Here is a 23,048-nt window from a genome sequence, read left to right as displayed (position 1 = left end):
TTCACGACGTGAATGAACATGGAAAAGGGGTTTGAGGCCTCAAATCAAATAGCTGTTGTCCTAACTACTTGCTGTAGGAGGCACTGCAGCCACGCAACAATCTTTGCCCGACTTCCACAAATCCCCGGTTTGAGCAAGATATTTGCGATCCGAGCAAGTCCGCAATCTCCTTCCTGACGGCCACCTGCGACATGCTCCATAATCATAATCTGTGCGCCGCTGCTCTCCCGTTGGGTCTCGTGTACCTAAAGGACGCGTTGCAAATCTCCGTTCCAAACATTCCCCGCGCTTAAATGTAATTGACGTTGAGTTTCAACAACAGGACGTTTGTCACGTCAGCGTGATTTATCTCGTGTAAATGATCTCATGGAAAATGAAGCTCTCTATGATCCTCTTTCGCAGTCTGTGTATCCGGTCGTCCATCAGCTAAAAGTTGCACACTTTCACGCGGCATCAGACGTGGAGATGAGTCTTAAAATTTACGGAGCTTGGCGAATAGACGGCAAGAAGGATGTGAGACTGAGACAGCATGCTAAATAATGAGGGAGGGGGAGAGAGAGAGAGAGAGAGGCAACGTGAAGCTACTCACACAGCAGTCGGATGCTGACATACTCTTGACGACGGAGAGGATGCGACGCGTGGACCGGTGGAATCGGCGGCGTGATCAGACGAGCCGGCAGGTGAGGAAATTGCAGACAGCGATGGTGGGATGCGTTCATACAGCTTGCAGGTCAGGTGGGCAGGGATGCTAAGGTAAGGTAAAAGGGGGACAAGGTGGGGAAGAAGCGAGGTGGGACAGGTGAGGTACGGCGAGAGGGGAGGGCCAGGACAGGTAAGGACAAAGTGGGTTGAAAGATAGGTCGGAATGGAGGTAGATTGGTAGAAATTCAACTGGGCAAGCGGTGACATCGCGCCCCAACAGACGGACGAGACCCCGTCGGTTACCTCGGCTTCGAGGCACGTTGGAACGATCGACGCGAGACGAAGAACTGACTGCACTGATGACGCACCGGAGACTTTTTTTTTTTTTTTTGCTTTCTTCTTCCTCCAATTAGACAAGCGTAATTGGGACGTTAATTAAACAGCATGTGCCTGATTTTAGTTGTCAAAGGTGGCGATTTGCTCGAACTTCCAGTTGCACGAGAGGGGCTGCCGGAAGAGTTAATCCAACAAATTGAACAGAACATCGTATTTTTTTTATTTTTATTTTTTTCAACCCGAATACACCTCCATTATATCCAAATGACAAGATGTGTCTGCGCTTTTATCCATTCAGTTAATGGATGCGCGGTCCTTGCTACTAGTTCAGTAGAAAAGGATAATGGAGGCCAGCGCTAAAGCCGGGAACGTTCTCTCGCTCACCTCCGCAACCCCAGTAATCTTTCCTGTCATATTCCATCCGGCGAGCACCGTTAATGCGACTTCAAAAGCGGGATTCGGTCATTAAAGCAAACCTACAGTTCGCTTTGGGGGGGCTAAAGGGATACTCGAGATTTGCTGGAAAGCGCCGAGGAGAAGCTCGCGACTCCGAAGTCGCCACAAACGAGAAAACAAATGAATAACCTTGCTTATATTGTCTATTCAGGAACACAAAAAGGAGCCGAACCGTAGCGACGGCAGAATTTGAACTGGCGCCGAGCTTGGAGATCATGGATTTTAATCGGAGCCTTGAGGCTGAGCCAAAGGGCCTGGGATCGAACGCGAGTACGGACGACGCGGAGTACCCGGATCCCGATGCCAGTAAAATCATCATTCCCTCCATCTACGCCATTGTCTGCTGCGTGGGCCTGACGGGAAACGGCATGGTCATTTACGTCATTCTCAAGTACGCAAAAATGAAGACGGCCACCAACATTTACATCCTCAACTTGGCCGTCGCCGATGAACTCTTCATGCTGAGCGTCCCCTTTTTCGCCACGTCGGCCGCCGTGCGTCGCTGGCCCTTCGGCTCGCTCATGTGCAGGCTGGTGCTGAGCGTCGACGGCGTCAACATGTTCACGTCCATCTTCTGCCTCACCGTGTTGAGCGTGGACCGCTACGTGGCCGTGGTGCACCCCATCAAGGCCGCCCGGTACCGCCGACCCACCGTGGCCAAAATGGTCAACGTTTGCATCTGGGCGCTGTCGCTGGTGGTCATCCTGCCCATCATCATCTTCGCGGACACCGTCCCGGCCCAGGACGGCGCCGTGGACTGCAACTTCCTCTGGCCGGAGGAGTCCTGGTCCGAAGCCTTTGTCGTCTACACCTTCCTTTTGGGGTTTCTCCTCCCCGTGGGGGCCATATGTCTGTGCTACTGCCTCATGGTGGCCAGGATGCGAGCGGTGGGCCTAAAAGCCGGCTGGCTTCAACGCCGGACCTCCGAGAAGAAGATCACTCGCATGGTGCTGCTGGTGGTGGCCGTGTTCATCCTCTGCTGGATGCCCTTCTACGTCATCCAGCTGGTCAGCGTCTTCCGTGGGCCGCCGGACCCCGTGGTCACCCAGCTTTTCGTCATCCTGAGCTACGCCAACAGCGGCGCCAACCCCATCCTCTACGGCTTCGTGTCCGATCACTTCCGCCGCTCCTTCCAGCGCATCGCGTGTTTCCGCTGGCTGGAGTCCGGCGCGGACGCCGAGCAGGTGGATTACCGCGCCGTGGGGGTCAAGGGACGAGCCGCGTGCCCCCGGCTGGATTTCCCCAAGGACCTCGCCGCCTCTGACGCGCCGTTTCGCAACGGGACGAATACCTCGCGCACCACCGCCGTGTGAAGACCTCCCCCCAAACGAAAAGTCTGCGTCCAGAGACTAAATAAAATCTTCATCGTGATTGTGAATGTTGCGTTCTGTAGTTCCAAAACCGTTTGTGTCTTTTCACTACAACGGAAACAGACTGGCATCTTGACTTACAAGTGCCCCAATTTAGTATTTTTTAAAAACTTGTTTCCATGTTTGTTCATACTGTATAACTGTACCTAAAGTACAGCATATTGCCCTTCAATTGTACGCGGTAGTTGATCATGATTGCAAGTACAGTGCAGTAGACTACATTGTTTCCATTTGTTTGTCTGCATGTACAGTAGATGGAAATTCATGCAAAATGTTTATGGACTTGCTGCAGCTTCTTAAATTGCAAATAAAATGACAAAACTCCCCCCCCCCCGAAAAGGACAAAAGAACAGCCTCTGGGTCCGAAAGAATGACACATTAGATTGCCGTCACGTCACTTTTGCAAAGGTGAACTATTGCGACCGCCTTTTGTTTTGAAATGCTTCATCACTTCTCAGCAGGAAGACAGACATTAGATGGAGTTGATGGAGCGAGGACCACCCCCCCCCCCCCACCCACCCAAGAAAAATGGTCGTGGACATAAACAGCTCACATGTGTTTCCTATTAGCACTCATCCGACACACTGTCTTGAATCTCACGTTATTCAGAAGGGGAACAACAACAACATTGTTCCATTCATACTTTCGCTACACTCAAGACGGAGACGTTCCATACTCGTTCCTTCCATTCCGCTTGCGCGACGGCCGTTCGGGGTGTCCGTCACGTCAAAGTGCAAAGATCATACGATGACCCCCCCCCCCCCCCCCCCCGTACGTCACCGTCCCAGAGCCGGACTCTGTTTTTCCATCAACGGCAACGCAAAAGTAATAGCAACCGCGCGAGAGGCTAAAGGCGTTTGCGGAATTTCCAGCACTAATGTCGTCACCGACAATCACGTCATACGTTAATCATCAAAAGTCGTCGACAATACTCTTCTAGTGAGCGCATAAAAGTTGGATGAATAAATGTTCACGCACAGCCATCGTTTTTATGGGCTTGGGAAATCAAATCAAAATGGCACTTTTATTATTTTTCCACATTAACAGTCAAGTAATACAACAGAGTTCCGCCTGTTTTTGGTCAATGTAAAAAAAAAAAAGTGAAACCAGTCTCGGGAAAAATCATATGCAAATTTCGTACGCATTTGTTTGAAGTGCTCGAAGAACAGTTGTGGTTGTCTTCGTTTTAAAACAGCTGCATCTGATTCTACATGGCTGGAAAGGATTTCAGGCGTGGGGAGGTGAGGTGGAGGGGAGGGTCCCGATGAATTAGGGTTACAGTGTGACTGCCGGCCAAAATCAAGGTTCCAAAAAATTCAAGCGCCACCCTTCCAACATCAACCGTTTGCACATCTGCATGCCAAACTTTTGTTTTTTTCTTTTCGGGTAAACCGCAAAGGGAAGAAAAATTGCTCATAAAGTAAAACATTGTGTCCATTCCTTTGCATTTCACGGCCAATTTTGTCAAGGAGGAAAAAGATCCGCGACAAGACTCGAGAATTTACAAGGGAACTTTTGGCCTCGAGCAGTAGCGCTGACTCGACCGCTCGGACAGAAAAATGACAATCTCCACGAGTCGCTCTTTAGTGCACTTGTGAGCAGACTGTACCTCAAAGTCTTCAGTTGTGGAGCGCGGAAGCACAACATACAAGAAAAGCAACAACAAAGCAAAAAGTTTTCAGTGTCTCTCGCTTTCGATAGCAAAGTATACGAAAGCGCATCTTCAACCCTGACAAAAGTCTTCCACCGGTCGTCACCTGGTTTCAATCAAGATGCCTCTTCGCATCCAAATGCGTTTACGTGAAGCCATTTTTTTGGGTGCTCTCGATTTAAACGTGGTTCTTGACCCCCGCCGAAGGGCCGGGAGCACCCGGTTTATCGTGAGCACCGGAGATCCAGTGGTAGCAGTCGGCGCCGGTTTTGCTCTGAGGCCGCACGGCGCACCGGGTACAGTAGACGATACCCAGGACCAACATTAACACGACAAAGATGCAGATGGGTACCAAGAGGCCCACTAGCAGCCAGGTCCTACTCTGATTCGGGCCCCTGGCCTCCTGGACGGCCTCGGTGTTCGCGACTGTGGGCGGCTGAGAGGAAATGACCCGAGCGGGCGCATCTCGGGGGGTGGTCGCCACGTCGTCCTCGTCCTCCAAGTGTTTTTCTTCCTCCCGGGATTGTTTTTCTTCCCGGGACGTATTGTGGTAGCTGGGATCAGTAAGCACGTCAGACGCTGTGACTTCATCCTCTGGATTTCCTTGGTTCTGGATCACAGTTGGGAACCCCGCCCACCAATTCCAAGCTCCCTCTGAGATTGTAGAGGTAGCAGAAAAGGGGAAAGGAGTAGTCTCCTGCTCGTCTTCCTCCTCCATCTCATCTTCATAAAAGCCCAGAGTGGTGGTGGAAATAGTAGTGGGTGCAGATGTGGTGGTGACGGCGGTCGACAAAAGGTCAGTGCGGCCGTCTAGATCTTCCTCCTGTGTCACGGTCTCCGGTGGTGGATGAAAAAGGTCCTCCCGTGGCGCGCTGGTCACCCAAATCACATCAGAACCCCAAACTTTAGGAGGGTCCGTCAACCAGTCGAGCGACTGCTCCGGCTCTGGGTCCCAATTGGGTCCGCCGTGATGTGGAGGCCACTCGTAGTCCACGGGTTCCCACACAGGTCCAGGCCGGGGGGTGAGCCAAGGATCGGGCGGGGTGGCACCGGCCTGATCGCCTGTCTCCTTACAAGACGACGACTCGGACAAGACAAGTTGGGACCCTTCTTCGCAGTAGCACTCGAAACCACCCACGTAGTTGACACACATTTGCTCACAGGTTCCCGCTATCTGGCATTCGTCCGTGTCTTGGCACCGAGTGGGGTCCTCGGGCTGTGGCGAGAACCCCAAACGGCAGTGGCAAATGAAGGAGCCGTCGGTATTCTCACAGGCATGTTCGCACGGCTCGCCGAGGCACTCGTCGAGGTCCTGGCAGAGACCCTCGTCGTCGAGGCGGAAACCCTCGCGGCACCGACATTCAAAGCTCCCGGGAGAGTTGACGCAACCGTGTTCACAGGGGCTCTGGAGGCATTCATCCACGTCCAGACAGGCGTGTTCGTCTGGAGCCAGCATGTAGCCATCGGGACAGGCGCAACGGTACCCCTCTGAAAGAGGCACGCACTCAAACTGGCAGTCGGCTTCTCGACAAGCGTCCGAGAGTAAGCAGCTCTGGCCGTCGTCCCCTAATTGATAGCCTTCTGCGCACTCGCAGTACGAGTGAGCCCCAGCTTGCTTGCAGAAATGCTCGCATCCGCCGTTATTCTGCTGGCACCAATCGTGTGACGCCGGAGGCTCAGAACAGAGAGGGGCATCTCTGGACCACCCCACTGAACCGTCTTCCCTGACCACGCACAGTACCGACTGTTGATCTGTCTCGCAGGGCACCGTCGCCACAGAGCCCAACGGTATGTGGGTCAGAAGGGTACTGAGAAGGTTAAACGGCGTGGCGTAGAAGGCGTTGCCCGAGCCCTCGCGCCACAAGGCAGGGCACATTCCTTTGTAAGAGTAATGGCAGAGATAACCATCCACGGGGACGGAACAAGAGCCGTCTAACCATTTGAAGTTCTCACTCGGGTCTTGAGTGTTGTACCCCATGACCACGCAGCGGGGCACCGAGCACATGGTGTGCGAGTACTCTCTCTGCCAATTCGTGTATTCTGTGTCCTGGTCACCCGTCGTCCAGGAGAAACCCCGAAGAGGTCGCGTGGCGGCGCACTGGCGAGGTTGCCGCTGCAGGCCGATCCACACTTGGACCTTTGTGCGCGAGTAGCGCAAGTCTACGGCGGCGAACAGCGCGTGGACGGCGGCGGCGTCCACCTCACGTTTTATGGTGGCCAGGTCGCCGCCTTTCTCCTTGCAGGCCCTCCACGAGTCCAGGAAGGTCTTTCGCTGGAAGTAAACCACCAAGCAGCCGTCGGCATTGCACAGAGAGTCTCGCTCCCACACGTCCTCGGTCGAGACGCAAGGAAAGCCCCAGAAAAAGAAGGCCAGCAGGGAGGTGATGAGGGGAGATGCAGAACCGCTCGGCAGGGAGCCCATTTCTACTACTTCCTTTTCCGGCCGCCTCGTCGAGCTCAGCTGAACTTTTCTTCCTTCATTTGAACTTTTTCTTTCGGGAAACGCTCTTCACGCTACCCTGCCGGAACGCATCTGAACTCGCTGCAGTCGAACACATGCGGAGCTCATGAAGGGAGGGAGGGAGGGAGGGAGGGAGGAGGTGGAAGAGGAGAGGAGGAAAGAAAAGTGTTTTTGGAAGATGTGGGAGGAGGGGGTGGGGCTCTGGTGGTGATGTATGTCAGAACGGGTGGGGGGGCGAAGGAGTATGTCATATGGTTTACATAAATCCAGATCGTGGATGTAGTTTGAAACGCTGCCATTTACACCTCACACGAAAATCAGGAGTATTCTTGCCTTAACCAACTTAATGATGCCATCCTACAATGAATTCTTATCAATGCTTTCCTGTTTGCCGGAAATTTTTTTTTACTAACGGATTTGTCTTCCATCAGCTTGCCGTTGGCGAGAGACATTGTTCTGCCTCTTTAAAAGATACGGACCAGAGGATGGAGGTCATCTTCTTGATCGCACACATCTGCTTTCCTAGTCTAAAAACACACAAACCCAGCCAGAAAGAAGATAGCATTTCCTGCAGACAAAAAAAAAAAAGGTCAGGAACAACAATTCCAGCGAATAAATCCCCTGCATGGTGATGGGGAAGTCGGGAAAGTTGTCAAGGTCGGCGGCGTGAAGAAAGTGGGGCCTCTGGTTTTGCTATGAAAACAACCACTCGGTACTGAAATGGAGACTCGTGTGGAGGAAGGTGTGGGGTGGGGTGGGGGGGAGGTGCAGGGCAGAAAATTCTGCGTGAAAGTTGATTTAAGAATGGGGGGGGGGGGGGTAACAGGGGGACGGAGGTTTTTAGTCCGGTGAGTCTGCAGAATAAAGAATTGGGCTGCTCGGGAGCCCGGGCTGTTTAAAATGCAACTCGCTATGCTAGTTGGAGTCCAGTTCCAAAGGTTGCCACAGATATAGCTACAGTGTAGCAGAGTATTCAAAACAAAAACCCTGAATTGCTTTCATCTGATGGGGGGGGGGGGGGGGACAAAGAATATCATTCACGTTTTGCCGTTAGGCTGTTTTTAGGATCATCAGCAGCCGACCACGAGACCAGCAGTAAGTCGGCTCTATTATTTGTTTATCTGTCCGAGACAAGCGCTACCATTCACACGCAGGCACACGCCAAGTACACAAGCCGTGTCTCTTCAGATAATAACATTTGGCTGCTTGGCAGGGAAAGCAACCGGTAGATGAAGACTTCCCTCGATCAGAACAGCTCACGGCTGTTCTCATCCGCCGCCATCTTATTTTTGCACTCTCTGTATACGAAGACTGCGGCGTAGTAAATCGACTCGTCGACTAATGGGTTCCCGATTCGACGGCGAGTTTCTCGCGGCGGCGGCATAATTCGAGATCCAGGCGCACTTAAATGCTTGGCCATCCCGTGAGAAAGTCTGGAGCAGTTCTCATGAGCCTTCCGCTCGTTGAGTGAGTCACACATGCGTGCAATGTCCTCGGATCGCAACCCTCGGCCCAAACGATGCTTTTCGTCTGTGATCGAAGCGGTTTGAGGGGAGGCAGAGTACTTTGCCCCGAGTTCGCCGGTCTTCCGGTTGCTGTTGATCCCTCCCCCAGTCTACTCAGTCTGGCTCGCCAGGAAATTCCTCTTTATATTATTAACGCTAATCAGCCCACCAGAAAGTACAAACAGCCTCAAAATCAAGCTCCGTCTCGATCATCTCGGCAATGTCTGACATCTGTATACTGCAGTTATCTAAATTCATCCACACTACAACACAACGATAAACACGTTGCCGAGCTATCTTTGCAACAGAAGTCGAAATACGTGCGAACGTGAGGCGCCAACGGCGCCCGCGAGAAGACGTTTAGGTGTTACTCGACACTGTCCACAATCACGAGCTGCCTGCTACTGAGAGGCGATGAAATCAATGAGCTCAAAAATAAACATTTCAAAAGTCCGAGTGAGGCAAAGCAGACGCAACACGCGCAGGGCGTCGCGTTCGAAAATACGTCCTTAGAAAGTTAAAGGTTTAGCTCGCTGCGCCAAGTTTCCTCAGACGCGTGGGGAGGGAAAGCCGCCGGTGTTATATTTCACTTGTAATGGTCACTCCAGATGGACACTAACACCTGGATTTGTGGAGGAATGCCAACATAAATCTTTTTGAACGCACTTTGGTATCGAAGAAGATGATATCCTTGATGATCAGTTCCGTTCACCGAGCAGTTTTAAGATAAGTTGCGGAGGGAAGAGGTCCGAAGACCAACCGAAAGGTCATTTGAAAGCAACGAGTCGGAGGACTGCAGCTAAGCTAAGTCCTGCAAGGATTAAAAAAGCTCAAGCCTGGGCGGGAGGAATGTTTATTGCAAATTGCCTGCGACTGAACAAGATAAGAGAGAAAGGCAAGGAAATGAATCAGAGACATGCCTTTGTCATTCTTGGAGACAATTCTCGCCTTCCTTATCGCTCCAAATTAATTGCTCGACTCGGACCGGAGATTGCTGCTCCCTCTTCACGGGGAAAACAAACTCTCATGGCCGCTTGTAGGACGTACGACCTGCCGTCCTTTAATTAGACGCACCTCCTAACAATTAATACGCTCGAAACGAGGAGTTGATCGCAGACCTTCACGTAAGAAAGGACTCGGACGAAGTTGCGGTCGCATCATTGCGGACCATAAAAGGGTCTGTTAGCGGCTCGTAGCGGTTAACCGGCCTTATTAAACGAGAGCCCTGAGCGTCCGTGCAAGGTAACGCCGAGGCAGATGAAAACCTGACAGTGGGGGGGGGGGGGGGGGGTGTTGGAGGAGGGAGGGGGGGGGGGCAGATTGGGAGGCCGGCCAGCTCGGCTGTGGGAGAACTCGGGGAAATGTTTATCATGCTAAAATCCCCCGGGGAAAATCGCTCTGGGAGGCCAACATCAAACCGTCCAGTGTGGGGAGGGGGGGGGTTGAGCAATTTCCCTCCAGATGCTTTCTGGGAAACTTTATTTGTTTGGAAGGCGGGAGGGTGGAAGACGAGCCGTGATGACGCCAGAGTGACCACACTGCAAGTGTCTCTCAAAGCAAGCAATTGTCTCATTTCGCGCCCAACACTTGAGAAACGGTTTCTTAATGTTAGCCAGCCGCGACCACGTTCTTTCGGAAGACGGCGAAATCGTCGACGGGAGACTACCGGTCGTCTCGGGGAACTGACGTGACGTTCCACCGAGAGCGGTCGAGGGAGCCTTGTTTTCAGTTCACTTCCACCGAGAGTCCCAGTAATTCAAATGGCGAAAACGTTCTCACGCTCCACACGGCCTTTTCCCCCAAAACACAACAGGAAGTGGAGGTCAAACGGAGGGAGGGAGGGCGGGCGGGGGTCCGCAATGTGGTATTCCAGTGCCATATATGTCTGTATTTGTACGTCGACGTCTGCGAAGGGGTTGCTGCGTTTTCTCAGCGCCGTTTGTATTTATAGCAGCCGACCCCACGTCGGTTCCGGTCGAATTGGGCTCGGAAGACCCGAAAATACCGGCAACAACAACCAAATCCAAATTAACCGGCCGTCTACGGAGACTTCGTAAGCTCCCGCCTCATAAAAGCAATCAACTCTGGTCACCCACTTAAGGGGGAAAAAAGTCACAAGTTCATTTCCTCCAGATTTGACCGCTTCCCATCTTTTCTCAAAGCGGCGATCGACATCGCCGACCGGTAAAGTACTGCAGCATTCGTTATTGGCCAAGTGACCCGCTGCCGCTTTTCCACGGGTTGCTCTGGAAGACTGCAAACCTTCCGTCCGTGTCGGCGCAAATCCGCCGCATTCTAATCACGTCTTATTTGTTGCGGCTCCCACGGTACTCAACTAAGTCTAAAAATACGCAGGATCGTTGGCGGTAGCCGCGCGCAAGGACAAAGGGTAAGCTCCCGAGAGGAAAGCTGGCCGATGAGGAACGGGAGGAAGAAAAACGGACGCGCAAGACGACAAAGACTAACCGCTTGCTCATTAACTGCCCCTCTACAAATCCCGCTGAAGGACGACAAATCTCCATGACAACCGCACTCGCCACGATGACACTTTTTGATACAAGAGGCCCACGTGCCGCTTTGCCTCCGATTGGCTGGAGCCGCGCCCGGCCGCCTCTCCGCGGCCCGTCGCTATGCGGCGTTACGGCGTGTCCGCCGTCGCGCGGTATTAGCAACGGCAGGTGGCCGCCGACGCGTTTCATTAAAAACCCCGCGCCTGGGGTTCCGGCTTTCATGTGGGGGGGGAGAAAGACCGCAAGAGATCGGCTGCATCCGTGTCGCAACGCCGCTGTGGCGAGAGCGGCCGAAAACTTTGGATTCCAAAGGCTGCGGTAAAAACCGATTGCCGAAACATAACCCTCAAAGAGCTTCAAATGTTTTTGGCAAAGTACGAGTATCTTTAGACTCGGATTCGTCGGTCATCAGATGTTCCTTGGGGGGGGGGGGGGGGTAGAGCACAGACAACCAAACAGACGCGGGTGCCCTCATCCGAGGCTGCAGACGCATGACGCATTCGCGCATTGTGTGCAGCGGGGAGGACGGCGAGCCCGCGGTGTTTCATTACTGACCCAGCACAGCCAGGCCCAAATAAAATACTGATCCAAGCTCACATTACTTTTTTTTTTTTTTTGGGGGGGGGGGGTTTCTGAAGGACAACGTGTCCTGCGGAGGACTCTCTCACAATGCATTCTGGGAAAAGGCCAGACAAACATGACTGTAGTGCTTCCAGAGCGCCGCGCTGACACTTGTTTTTTTGCCGTTTAATAAACGCACGTCGGCGCACGTGTTAAGCTAAGCGTTGATCCTGCCGCTCGCAAAATGTAATTAATTTGAAGATAAAGCTGCTTTCAAAGCCTGGATGTTGCTGTATATCAAGTCCGACGTGTTCTCTCTCCCCCACTGACGAGCGTTGCCAAGACGACTATGAAAACGGAGTTGGTTACTTGTTACCTTATTGGAAATGTAATCGTACAATTAACCACTATAGTCACGTACACGTTCTTTACATAAACAAAGTATGAAAAAAAAAATGTTGCGTCTCACACACACACACGTACACCATGTAGAAAACAATGATACAATGTTGAGCGAGTGACAAATGCACATAATTTAGATAACATTCCTTCATTTGGTACACCAGATGCAGTGAATGATCCATTTAAAAAAAAGTGGCAAATTATAATAAACATTCACCGGTGCGTCATTTTTCTAATTAAAATACATCATCACATTACATGTAATTACCTAGTCCCCAACGCTGCGCACTAGTAACAAAGTCTACATTGGCAGAAAATGGGAATGAATTCACATTTGGTGCGAAACGGTCGTCAACCGCGAAAAAAAAAAAAATACAATCGCCAGCATGAATTGATGTATCAAATTTATTGACAAACAGATTTTTACAGACAAGGTTTGTGTCAAAGATAATTGTAGTAAAACTGCTTGAAGTGTACATGTGCGAACCATTTACATTCTCGACACTCAAAAAATAGATAAATTAAAAAAAACAAAACAAAAAAAAAACAGTGCTGGGCTCATTGTCAGTGAGCACATTCAGAAATCCCCCCCCCCCCCCCTAGGAAAATAGAAATGCTCAAGCTTTGCAGCCAACGCAAGCAAAAATCAGCCTTTTGTTTTTTCTTTTTTTTTTTGATCCAAAAATGGCCGCCGCCAACGGTGAAGTACAACTCAAAGGCACCCAAGGACGAAGGGGGAAAGTATTGTGAAGGGATCGATGAATTTCTTCTTTCTTTTTAAAGGGTGGGGGGGTGGGGCATAATGATGGGGGAGGGGGGGGGGCAGGTGCCACTTGGGAGAAAGGTTCAACTGAGTGAATTTATTTGCACCAAATGTTTATCTTGGCACAGCAAAGCCACTTCGGACTGTCCCGTAAATCACGATGGGCGCTCTTGATGAACGGCGCTTCTGAGTAACGGTTGCGTTCGTCGCTTGAGTGGGCCCCGATAGCGGACCGGACAAAAATAGAAGGCTCTCGGTCGCCTTCTAGGGCTAACATCTCACAAAGCCGCGGGCGAGGAACAGCGGCCGGATGGCCTTAAAAATAACGTCCTCCTCGTGATTCTCTATTGCTCAAGGAGTCCACTTTGTTTTCACAGTATCAGTTTAGCTTATCAAGTGTTTTGCTTTTTTTTTTTTTTTTGCCAAAAGCACCGCTGATATTCCCAGTCGAGGATTATTGTGCATGTAAACAACGTAGTGGTCACAATCGCAGTATAAAAGAAAAGGGACGCATCCACCTCACATTTTTCTGACTTTGACCGACTTGAGGAACATCGGCGCTCCCGCCGCCGACTACGAGACGGAGAATTCCGATGGTCTTCGCGTCCGCGCGAGACACGGTACACGGTGCCTCCCGGCTGTCGTCGTTAGCGACCGAGCTCGCGGTGAGGAATTTTTCCTGCTGCACATCTTTAGACTAAATCCAGGTTTGCCTCGGACCAGCCCGACGCACGTCAAGTGAACACGGCGGATGCCGTCTTTCGGGGAGCGGACCTGAGCTCTGTATCATCCGTATCCTCAACCTCTGCGGGGACCAAGGGGAAGGACAGACGGACAGATAGAGAGAGAGAGAGAGAGAAAGAGAGAGAGCGGGACAGGCCGGGATCAAGAAGAAGGGAGGCAGAGGGCGCTGGAGGAAGAGGTCAAGGTACACAACGGCGTGGGGGGAGCGTAGTAGGCGGGGTCGGTGAAGGGGAAGAGGAAAAGGAGGAAGAGGAAGACCCCCAGGAGGTAAGAGGAGAGGACGGCGTGGCGGTGGGGGTGCTCCAGGGCCGCGCTGATGGCCGGGAAACCCATGTAGTTACAGAACGAGTGGCAAAGCACCGGGCCCACCAGGTGACCTGGAATCACAGGAGACCGAGGACCCGCTTGTGGATGGAAACTCACAGCAGTCGCGCACAAAATAAAAAAAGGGGGTTGGAGGCTCCCCCTACAGGCGCGATGGGTCATTTACATCCAAACCGCTTTCATTCAGGGTTGTATAAAAGGGCTCCGTGTTCGTTAAAAAGTTAAGATTGTCACTTCGAACCGTCCCACCGGGTCATTTCGTAATCCGCGAGGCGCCGAGCCCAAAAAGTTAGCGTTTCCGGGAGCGCGGTACCGGTGGACACAATTGAGTTCATTCTTTTCACACTTTCTTCGCGCTTGTTGATGTAGTGTCACCGTGGCAACGGTAGAAAAGCCGGGCGGTGCGACAAGAGTGGAAAACCTCTTACCTGTTCTCATCAAGATGAAGGCCGTGTAAGCGCCAAACACGGCCGTGTAGGAGAACTGGAACACTGTGGACGGAAGACGCAAAGCCTTCAACGTCGTCGTCGTCCGTTTCCCGGAGGAGAAAGCGACCGACGGGACGAACGGACTCTCACCTGCCGACAGGAATATTCCGGACGGCGTCCCCTGCCGGAAACGCAGCAGCTCGATGACGTGGTGGAAGTGGGCTGCGGGACAACGAGAGGTCAGCGCAGTCCGAAGAGAACGCGTCCGCCGTCCTCCCCCGGGCGAAACTCACCGACTCCGAAGAAGAGCGGGCAGGTGAGGATGGCGGCGGCCGGGCCGACGCAGGGCACCAACATGGGCAGCATGCAGGCCCGGAACACCAGCTCCTCCGTCAGCGGCGCCACCACCTGGTTCCTCAACCAGCGCATGTCGCTGAAACACACCATCCAGAAGCACGGGTCTGCAAGAGAGCGACGTCCAAACTCAACGTGTTAAGTTCCGGGGGCAGAAAAAAGTCCCGCGAGCCGACTCACCAAAGGCCACCCGGATGCCGTCCATGAAGGTCCAGGGACAGTCCATCGCCAACTGCGTCAGGGGGCCCAGAAACAAGACCTGAAAAACACCACGCAACGGTCCCATCGTTCACAATGAATGAGTGAAGTCGCAGTGGTGCTTTCGCTCTCTCACCATGGTGAGCAGCAGAGGGAGGACGACTGCGGGTACGACGCCTTCAAAGCGGATCCCCATGATCGCCAGGAGTGACGGCAACGTCTGAAGACACATATTAGCGATGAATCGCACTGAATAATCATCACGCTCTAGGCCTCGATGCGCTCACCTTGATGCCGGTGAATTCCCTCCACGCCCACACAAAAAGAGGCGACATGCCGGAGACGATCAGCACGCTGGTGAAGCGCCGCTTGATGACAGCCGGGTGATCCCTGAGAGTGAAGCACAAGGCAGAGGACATTAAAGGTCCGCCGTCTTCAAATGCATGATCTTTTGTACCTTTTTAATATTTAAAAAAAAAAAAAAAGGCAGCCGGAATGAACCAATCTGTTTTTTTCCCCACCACAAAACGTGATTTTGCCGTTTATGAAAATCCTCTCGAGGGATTTGTTTTCGACAGGAAGCAGGAAGTGACGTACAGGGCGGTAGCGCACTCAAGCGGCCTCGTCTGTTTATACTGGTTTTACCGGGCGGGAAGGTCGCCAAAATGCCGGCTCGCTGTATCGCTGGATATTGCTCGAACACTCGGGAGGATGGATTCGCGCTTCATACTTTTCCATAAGACCCGGTTCGTCGTGAAAAATGGATTGCACGGGTGCAAAGGACGAGAGCTTTGTGGGTTCCAAATGACAGGTAGGTGTGTATACAGCGACTAAAAAAAAAACAAACAAACAAACAATAGTTGGGTTGCGGGCGTAATCCGTAAATCAGAGTTGCTAAACGTATCGACGTGCGCATTGGAAGGCTTCCGTGCCGTATCCTTGTGGGTCGCCGCCGGCCTTGTCGACACGGCTTCGGCCGAGGTGGCTTGTCGCGGTAGCTCATCTCCGCTGTGGAAGTAGATTGGACGGGGAGGCGGTAATCCTCTCATAACGTAACAAAAGATCCGCGTAAGGGGTGCTAAATGTATCTATGTGCGCGTCGGACGGCTTCCGCGCAGAAGCCGCGGAAGCACGGCCTTCGCGGGCCTCGGGCAGGGAGGCGGTTTGGCCGCGATCCGCATATCAGCTAAATGCGGCTGGAAACGATAGGGTAATATTGCCCCGGTCACTTCACTCGGTTGTGAGATGTTCTCTTCTTCGAAAAGAGCTTCCGTGTCAGAAGGCGCGTGTTCGTCTCCCATCGTACGTGGCACAGCATGACATCACGGACAGAAGATGCCGGCAACATGGCGACCACTTGGATGTCGAATGATACTTGCGCAAATTTGCGCATGGATGACGCGCTCTCCGCTCATATTTATTTTTTCGTGTCGACATTGAAGTGAATGTTATATGTATTTTTCATTTCAATGTCTATTTTTGAATGTATATAGGGATGACACTTGGGCTTTAAGAACCCAAAATCACGTGTGACACAAGTAGAGGGTTAAGCAGCACACATTTCAATATGGCATGATGTTAAATATGACACAAGAGTAGCGAGAAGACGGCACAGAAAGACGGGCTAAAGCATTCTTTGGGAGGAAAAAAAACAAAACATTTTACTTCCCTCCTCCATATTTGTGTACCCTGCGGCCATTTTAAGATCATTGGCCCCAAAAAGTCACAGTTAGTCCCCTTTTCCGACGACCTACCTGGGCAGCTCACTCCTCCACACGTACAAACTCCCAACGTAAGAGCAAGCGAGCAGCAGACAGGATAACACCGAGACGAAAGCGACGCACACAGGGCCGCCATTGCCGTGCTCGTCCACGTCTGTCATGACGACTGGCTGAGAAAAAGGACAAAAATGAGCTCAGCTGGAAGGCGAACTGGAACATTGAATTGTGAAAATAAACACCGAAGAGGAGGCGGAAAGCGTACTTTTCTACACCTTTAGTTCATGTTGCTAGCTTAACGACTTCGGTATCGGGCGCAGAGTGATTGCGTCACCACACAAGTCTTCTTCGTTTTCCTCCTCGAGCTATCAGCAACAGTGCCACTTACTGGCCATATGTGTACATGGCAATAATAACATCGTTTATGAGTCAGTCATCGTTGTATTGGGAAATTGAGCTTAAACTATACTTCATATAAATCCGCGAGCGGGAACACAAGTAAGATTTGAGCATCATACCACTTTCAACAAAGTTTTCGAACCAGCCTCTGCTATCATTGATCTGAAACGAATAATAATTATTATCATCATCACCAGAATAATGGACTGTAGCCTTTTGAGCGACATATGAAAGAGCAAAAAAATGACGACTGAAATGCAAAATGAAACACTGGAATTGACTTGAATTAAATGTCACGTTTAGAAAATTGGGAATAATAATCACTGATAACTCCAATGCAAATTGAAACCATCGCGTCGAAAATATTCCGAGGAAATCCAAATGTCCTTGCTCCACAAACCCCTCACGGGGACTAATTTGCGGCCTATGCGTGCAAACGATGAAGCGTTCGGGTTGAGAAATTTACCGGGTTCTGTGAACGTTACACCAGTCTCTCGTGAGTGGGGGGGAGAGAGAGAGAGAGAGAGAGAGAGAGAGAGAGAGAGAGAGAGAGAGACTCTTCTCATCCTTTTTCCTGACGTGGACTGTCAGGACCCCACCCCCCTTCACCCCCCCCCCACCCTCCCCCCAAAAAAACACACACACACACACACACGAGGAAGAATTACAAAGCGGTTTCCGAGCTCCGTTGGAAGACCTCAGCGGGTACGTGACGTGGTTTTTATTTTTTGTTTGTTTGATATTTTTTGTGTGTGTGCGTGTGTGGTGAGGGCGTTCATGAAAAGCAAATGGCAGCCCAGCGGCGGCCTGTCATCTGCTTTCTGCCCGACATTCGTGTCGCATTCATGTCTTGTCGCATCCGGGATGGCTGCTGCCGCTCTTTAATATTATTATCATATTTATTGATATCTGGGTGTGCGTGATGATGTTTTCTGGAAACGGAATCCCGACCACACACACACACACACGCACACAAACGCGACCTCGTGTGCGCGTGCGCGCGGCAGCGCGTACAAAAACAAAAGGCAGCATCTGCACTTGTTTAGCCGAATCCAGGAGATTTGTGACGTCAGCGTCGAACACCTTCACGTTCGGCTTCAAAGGCGAACGTTGGGCCGGTGATTTCATCCTCCTCCTCATCCTCATCTGTGTGGAAAGCAAGGAGGTGGAGGACGAATTGAAGGATAAAATGTGTTCATATATTTGCAGGGATTGAGTTGCAATTAACGTCCATTCGGATGAAGGGATGATGACCGACAAAAAATTATATTTAAAAAAGGAAAATTGATTAATGTGCAACAAGCCATTTGGAGCCATTTATTCCATGTCCTGCCCGTGTGCTAATTTATCCAAAAACAGTCCTAGTACACCCATGCGACGATTCAGCCCACGGGTCAAACGGTGCCACTTGTGGCCTGACTACATCAGAACCAGAATCATCTTTATCCGCCAAGTAGACTGGGACGGGGATGCCAGTATCCGTCAACAACTCGCAGTTGAATTTGAAGTTAGCCGTTTAAGAAGTCGATTGCGAGGGAGCAGAAGCTGTCGGGGTGACTGCTCGGTTTTTGGTTTGCGTAGCGCCGACCCGAGGGAAGGAGTTGCTGGCCAGGATAAGGGCGGGGGGGGGGGGTTTCTCAGAGGATTTTGTCTGCGCTTGTCTTCGTTGAGTTATCACGCAAGTCCTCGAGGGTACCGACAATCCTTTCAGGACTCTGATGGAGGTAAACAGGACTGTGTAGAACTGTCTCAGCAGCTCTTGTGGCATGTCGTGCTTCCCGGGGATCCGGAGGAATTGCATCCTCTGCCGGGCCTTTTTTATTTTTGAGGATGGAGTTGATGTTGATCTCCCACTTCAGGAACTTAAAAGGTCTCGACGGTTGACACAATACAGTTGGACAGCGTGAAGGGCAGCCGTGGTGAAGGATCAGTCCTGAAGTCTCCAATCATCTCTACAGTCTTCCGTGCGGTCAGCTCCAGGTTATAAAATTCTACAAGTGAACTTCTGCCACTGCACTAGTAGGTTTTGCCACACCGGTAACGTCGTTTCTCAGTCAGTCCGCGGGCCTCGACGGGGTCTCGGGCCGAAATGACGAAACGCAGTACGGTACTTGAAAGTTCCAGAGCGTTAACGGCGGAGCGGGAGTTGTGTGGGAGGCGCGTAAGCACACTTCATCTTACATAACGCGGAACAGACACTCACGCAACTAGCTATTAAACGTGAACGCTTTTTAGAATCGCATTTACAGTCGGAGCGAGAAATAACATGAAACGCGCAGGATATTTCGATCTCTATCTTTGAGGAAGGAGGGTGGGGTGGGGGGGTGGGGGCAAGCGCGATTGCCATGGCGGCTCGATGGTCTCCTCTTCCCTTTGTCTCGCTTCTTTTGTCCCCTCCCTTCCCACCTACAAGATGCGAGCGTGGTTTGATTGGGAAAAAGCGTGGCGATCCATCACCCCGCCGCCATTGCACGCGTGCTCGCCCGAGTTGAGTCCACCCCCACCCCCACCCCCCGTGCCTCAACCCCGGCCGGCGTCAGCTCCTCTTCCTCGGGCTTCGGCGGCGCTCAATACGCAGTCGGGCTAACGAAACGGCCTCCGGCCGCCCGACGTCCGTCATGTGACAGCGGAGATGTTCTCCCGTCTCCCTCATCCAGTCGAAGCCGATGAGAGGTCACCGAGATCTGACTTTTCACAGAGTTGCTTTCAGGCCGAACGGGAGGGCGCGATGACCAACTTAATACGGGATACCGTTGCTTTGGTCGAGGAGAGATGCGTGGCAGATGTTTTTTCTGACTAACGGTGTGCCCCCCCCAGCAGGAATCCCCAGGGGCGGCCAGTGGGCATGGTTTTGGAGGGTAGCTCCGAGGCGCTGTGTCCCCCCCAATCTCTGGAGCTGCGCCCGTCCTGCAACAAGAGGCAGCCCTCTCCTCCCCTGGGCTCCAGTTCCCGGCTCCCGGACGGAGTCTTTCCCGAAGACCGGGAGCCCGTCACGTACGGCGAGCTCATCGTCTTGGGGTGAGACAGCGAAATGACTCTTTTGCTCTTGGAGGGCCCCCGTAAGTGACTCCGGGATTAAATTAGTGACGTTTGCCGCCGATTCGATTACCCTCCGCTTGTTCAGATCTCCCGTTTAATAGAATGACATCCAACCAAATCGGCATTCAAGAGAAAAAGCAGAGGATTTCTTTTTTTTTTTTTTTTTTTGGGGGGTCTGTTTAGCCCAAGAAAGATGCAGTGGCAGAGATGAGCGTCATCTTTGCCGCCATATATTGGAAGTATGTACAGAACAAACAACAGAGGTTCCGGGATTGACCCCTGGAGAACGCAACGGACCGTAGCGGTTTTAACGAACGTTTAATTGACGACGACTTTTGGTTGATTGGCTGTTAATTTTGAATGATATGTGTGAGAGGTGAGGTCAGGTGCATTGTGGGAACTAATAGCGTGTGCAATACAATGCAGGCACAATGGCTCCCTGGCCACCGGGGACAAAGGTCGCAGGAGGAGTCGCCTGGCCCTTTATAAGAGACCAAAAGCCAACGGGGTCAAACCTGACGTCATCCACAACATCTCGACACCTCTTGTCTCCAAGGTAACGAAAAACAAAGCGTGTGTGTGTATGCGAGTGACCAATATCAGAGAGAGAGAGTTCGGCTGCTTGGGCTCGGTAAAACACTGACCTGGACGATGCGTTCTTGCCGTCTGTCGCGAACAGACGACGCACGGGCGGACCCAAATGCAGGACTCCACGACGAGGACATGATGTTCAGTGGGTTTTATTGTAAAACGAAAGTTGTGCACGACAACGCAGTCCAAGAAGGCAGGATCCAAAACACGAGAAACAATGTCCGATAACTATGAGTCAAAAGAGCACAACCAAAAGCGTGACTGGACTATGACGGCGCGGTGGCGGAGCAACCCCGGATGCGGGAAAGCACACTCAACCAAGTGGCAAAAACCAGTGACAAAACTCCAACTTAAATACATGTGACACAGCTGTGACCGGCGCCAGGTGTCAGAGATGAAACCTCTTGTAGCAGTTGCCAGGGCACGCCCCTCTTGGCCGTGGTCCCGCCTCGCTCACGACACTGTCGTTTTCCTTGACAGGCGCTCAGCAACAAAAGCCAGCACAGCATCTCGTACACGCTCTCTCGCAGCCACTCTGTCATCGTGGAGTACACACATGACACCAACACAGACATGTTCCAGGTGAGTAGGACACGCGGGTGTCCACCAAAAAAAAAAGAAAAAAAAAAGGGGGGGGGCAGGTAACACGTCGCGTCTGCTTGCCTCCCGTCAGATCGGCCGCTCCACCGAGAGCATGATCGACTTTGTGGTGACGGACACGTCTGGCGGAGGCGGCGGTTGCGCCGCCGGCGAAGGGGGAGGAGGTCAGTCGGCGCAGAGCACCATCTCGCGCTACGCCTGCCGGATCCTGTGCGAGCGAAGCGCCCCCTACACGGCCCGCATCTACGCCGCCGGCTTTGACTCCTCGAAAAACATCTTTTTAGGGGTGAGTGAGGATTTGCCGTCCGCCGGGCACTAGTGGCCGTTGCGGCTGGAACGATCGCAACTCAAGATTGACTAGCAGAGTGTTCCTGATATTTGGATAACAATGGTGCGACAACACACGTAAACAGGCAATCTAACAACATCTATTCCTTGTCTTCTGCGAAAAATCGGAATCTTTTTGGACCAAATTTGAACACTCTGCAAATATGATACTGTGCTTTGATCGAAAATGACATTGGAAAATGGTCGCGCGGTTGAATTTCGGACCGCCGTGGCAGGAAAGTTACCGTGGTTGCCGCAGTCGTCCATTTTTTTGAAACACGTGAGGCGCTGAGAGCCCCGCCGACCTAATAATAGCTTTCCTCAAATCAGCATGACTTCACCCTATGCAACATTCATCAGAAGCGCCTGGCACGCAGACCAGCCTGGCCTTTTAACCGGACTCGTTAAGCCGCGACGTGGTTTTTGCCCCGTGAACTGCAGCCCTTTTTCAGCAAAATGTTTCGCATTCCCCGAGAGCTCGTTTGTCTTTGCCGTGCTTTTCCTCGGGAATGAGTTTATTCTTAGGCGTGGGTGAACCACTTCGGATGAGTCACGATAGCGCCGGACTAAATATAGCAGCGCCCGCCCGACGTCCACCTCCGCCATTCCTCCCTCTCGGACTCCCCGTGTTTCCTGCTCACCTTTTGGTCCCTCCGCCCCCCGTCGCAAGGAGCGCGCCGCCAAATGGAGGACGTCGGACGGCCTGATGGACGGCCTGACCACCAACGGCGTGCTGGTCATGCACCCGGCGGGCGACTTCGTGTCCGAGCCGGCTCCGGGCGTCTGGAGGGAAATCTCCGTCTGCGGGAACGTCTTCGCCCTGAGGGAGACCCGATCGGCACAGCAGAGGGGAAAGTTGGTACGGTTATCGTAACTACTGACCGTGTCACCAATTTTGCCTCATTTGCGTTGCCGACGTTCCCCCGTCCAGGTGGACAACGAGTCCAACACCCTCCAGGACGGCTCGCTGATCGACCTGTGCGGGGCCACGCTGCTCTGGCGGACCCCCGGCGGACTGCGCCACACGCCCACCCTCAAGCAGCTGGAGTCCCTGCGCCAGGAGCTGAACGCCGCTCGGCCCCAGTGCCCCGTGGGTTTCAACACGCTGGCTTTCCCCAGCCTGGCGCAGCGTCAGATCGTGGACAAGAAGCAGCCGTGGGTGTACGTCAACTGCGGCCACGTCCACGGCTACCACAACTGGGGCTACCGCAAGGAGAAGAGCCCCGCCGGCCCCGGGGGCACGGCCCCGCCGGCCACCGGGGAGAGAGAGTGCCCCATGTGCAGGCGCGTGGGCCCCTACGTGCCGCTGTGGCTGGGCTGCGAGGGCGGATTGTATTTGGACGCCGGGGCGCCCACTCACGCCTTCTGCCCCTGCGGTCACGTTTGCTCCCGAAAGACGGCGGCGGGATGGAGTCAGATCCCGCTGCCCCACGGGACGCACGCCTTTCACGCCGCCTGCCCGTTCTGCGGGACCTGGTTGACGGGCGAGCAGGGCCACATCAAACTCATCTTCCAGGGCCCCGTCGACTGAAGGACGGGAAAGCGGAAGCCCGGACTGCGGCGCCAGGCGGGATATCGTCTGTATGTGCAGAAGTTGTAAATAAACTGCGCTGACATGAGCGGGACGCTGATTTGTTTGTCTGTGCCTCGTCCGCCAAACGACAAATTC

General features: G+C 52.7%; 4 protein-coding genes across 14 annotated transcripts; 2 read left to right on the top strand and 2 right to left on the bottom strand.

Annotated features, from left to right (window-relative positions):
- Nucleotides 1–49: 49 nt before the first annotated feature.
- On the top strand, nucleotides 50–3,267 carry sstr1b (somatostatin receptor 1b). Its single transcript, XM_061808870.1, has 2 exons — nucleotides 50–680; nucleotides 1,586–3,267. The coding sequence occupies exon 2, from the start codon at nucleotides 1,650–1,652 to the stop codon at nucleotides 2,745–2,747; it is 1,098 nt and encodes a 365-aa protein (XP_061664854.1). The 5' UTR covers nucleotides 50–680; nucleotides 1,586–1,649; the 3' UTR covers nucleotides 2,748–3,267.
- A 439-nt stretch (nucleotides 3,268–3,706) lies between these two features.
- Nucleotides 3,707–7,012, bottom strand: cd248a (CD248 molecule, endosialin a). Its single transcript, XM_061808869.1, has one exon. It carries the CDS (start codon nucleotides 6,875–6,877, stop codon nucleotides 4,634–4,636), a length of 2,244 nt encoding a protein of 747 aa, XP_061664853.1. The 5' UTR covers nucleotides 6,878–7,012; the 3' UTR covers nucleotides 3,707–4,633.
- Nucleotides 7,013–13,056: 6,044 nt separating this feature from the next.
- Nucleotides 13,057–17,220, bottom strand: rce1a (Ras converting CAAX endopeptidase 1a). 4 transcript variants are annotated; one of them, XM_061808785.1, is made up of 9 exons: nucleotides 16,699–17,220; nucleotides 16,460–16,596; nucleotides 14,993–15,095; nucleotides 14,842–14,925; nucleotides 14,688–14,766; nucleotides 14,447–14,614; nucleotides 14,304–14,375; nucleotides 14,154–14,216; nucleotides 13,057–13,778 (listed from the first exon to the last, which is right to left on the bottom strand). In XM_061808785.1, exons 2-9 carry the CDS (start codon nucleotides 16,585–16,587, stop codon nucleotides 13,543–13,545), a joined length of 933 nt encoding a protein of 310 aa, XP_061664769.1. In that variant the 5' UTR covers nucleotides 16,588–16,596; nucleotides 16,699–17,220; the 3' UTR covers nucleotides 13,057–13,542. The 4 variants fall into 4 exon arrangements, with proteins under 4 accessions (XP_061664769.1, XP_061664767.1, XP_061664770.1 ...); XM_061808783.1 differs by having other exon boundaries at nucleotides 16,689–17,218; XM_061808786.1 differs by having other exon boundaries at nucleotides 16,460–16,592; nucleotides 16,689–16,813.
- A 221-nt stretch (nucleotides 17,221–17,441) lies between these two features.
- On the top strand, nucleotides 17,442–22,998 carry peli3 (pellino E3 ubiquitin protein ligase family member 3). 8 transcript variants are annotated; one of them, XM_061808781.1, is made up of 8 exons: nucleotides 17,444–17,527; nucleotides 18,682–18,791; nucleotides 19,643–19,840; nucleotides 20,288–20,417; nucleotides 20,933–21,034; nucleotides 21,126–21,338; nucleotides 22,050–22,238; nucleotides 22,311–22,998. In XM_061808781.1, the coding sequence occupies exons 3-8, from the start codon at nucleotides 19,668–19,670 to the stop codon at nucleotides 22,908–22,910; spliced, it is 1,407 nt and encodes a 468-aa protein (XP_061664765.1). In that variant the 5' UTR covers nucleotides 17,444–17,527; nucleotides 18,682–18,791; nucleotides 19,643–19,667; the 3' UTR covers nucleotides 22,911–22,998. The 8 variants fall into 8 exon arrangements, with proteins under 8 accessions (XP_061664763.1, XP_061664765.1, XP_061664760.1 ...); XM_061808776.1 differs by having other exon boundaries at nucleotides 18,682–18,802; XM_061808780.1 differs by having other exon boundaries at nucleotides 18,682–18,802; nucleotides 19,640–19,840.
- Nucleotides 22,999–23,048: the final 50 nt, after the last annotated feature.

The sequence above is a fragment of the Syngnathoides biaculeatus genome, chromosome 21, assembly GCF_019802595.1.
Source record: "Syngnathoides biaculeatus isolate LvHL_M chromosome 21, ASM1980259v1, whole genome shotgun sequence".
NCBI classification, from domain to species: Eukaryota; Metazoa; Chordata; class Actinopteri; order Syngnathiformes; family Syngnathidae; genus Syngnathoides; species Syngnathoides biaculeatus.
This window is presented reverse-complemented; position numbering and strand designations above follow the sequence as displayed.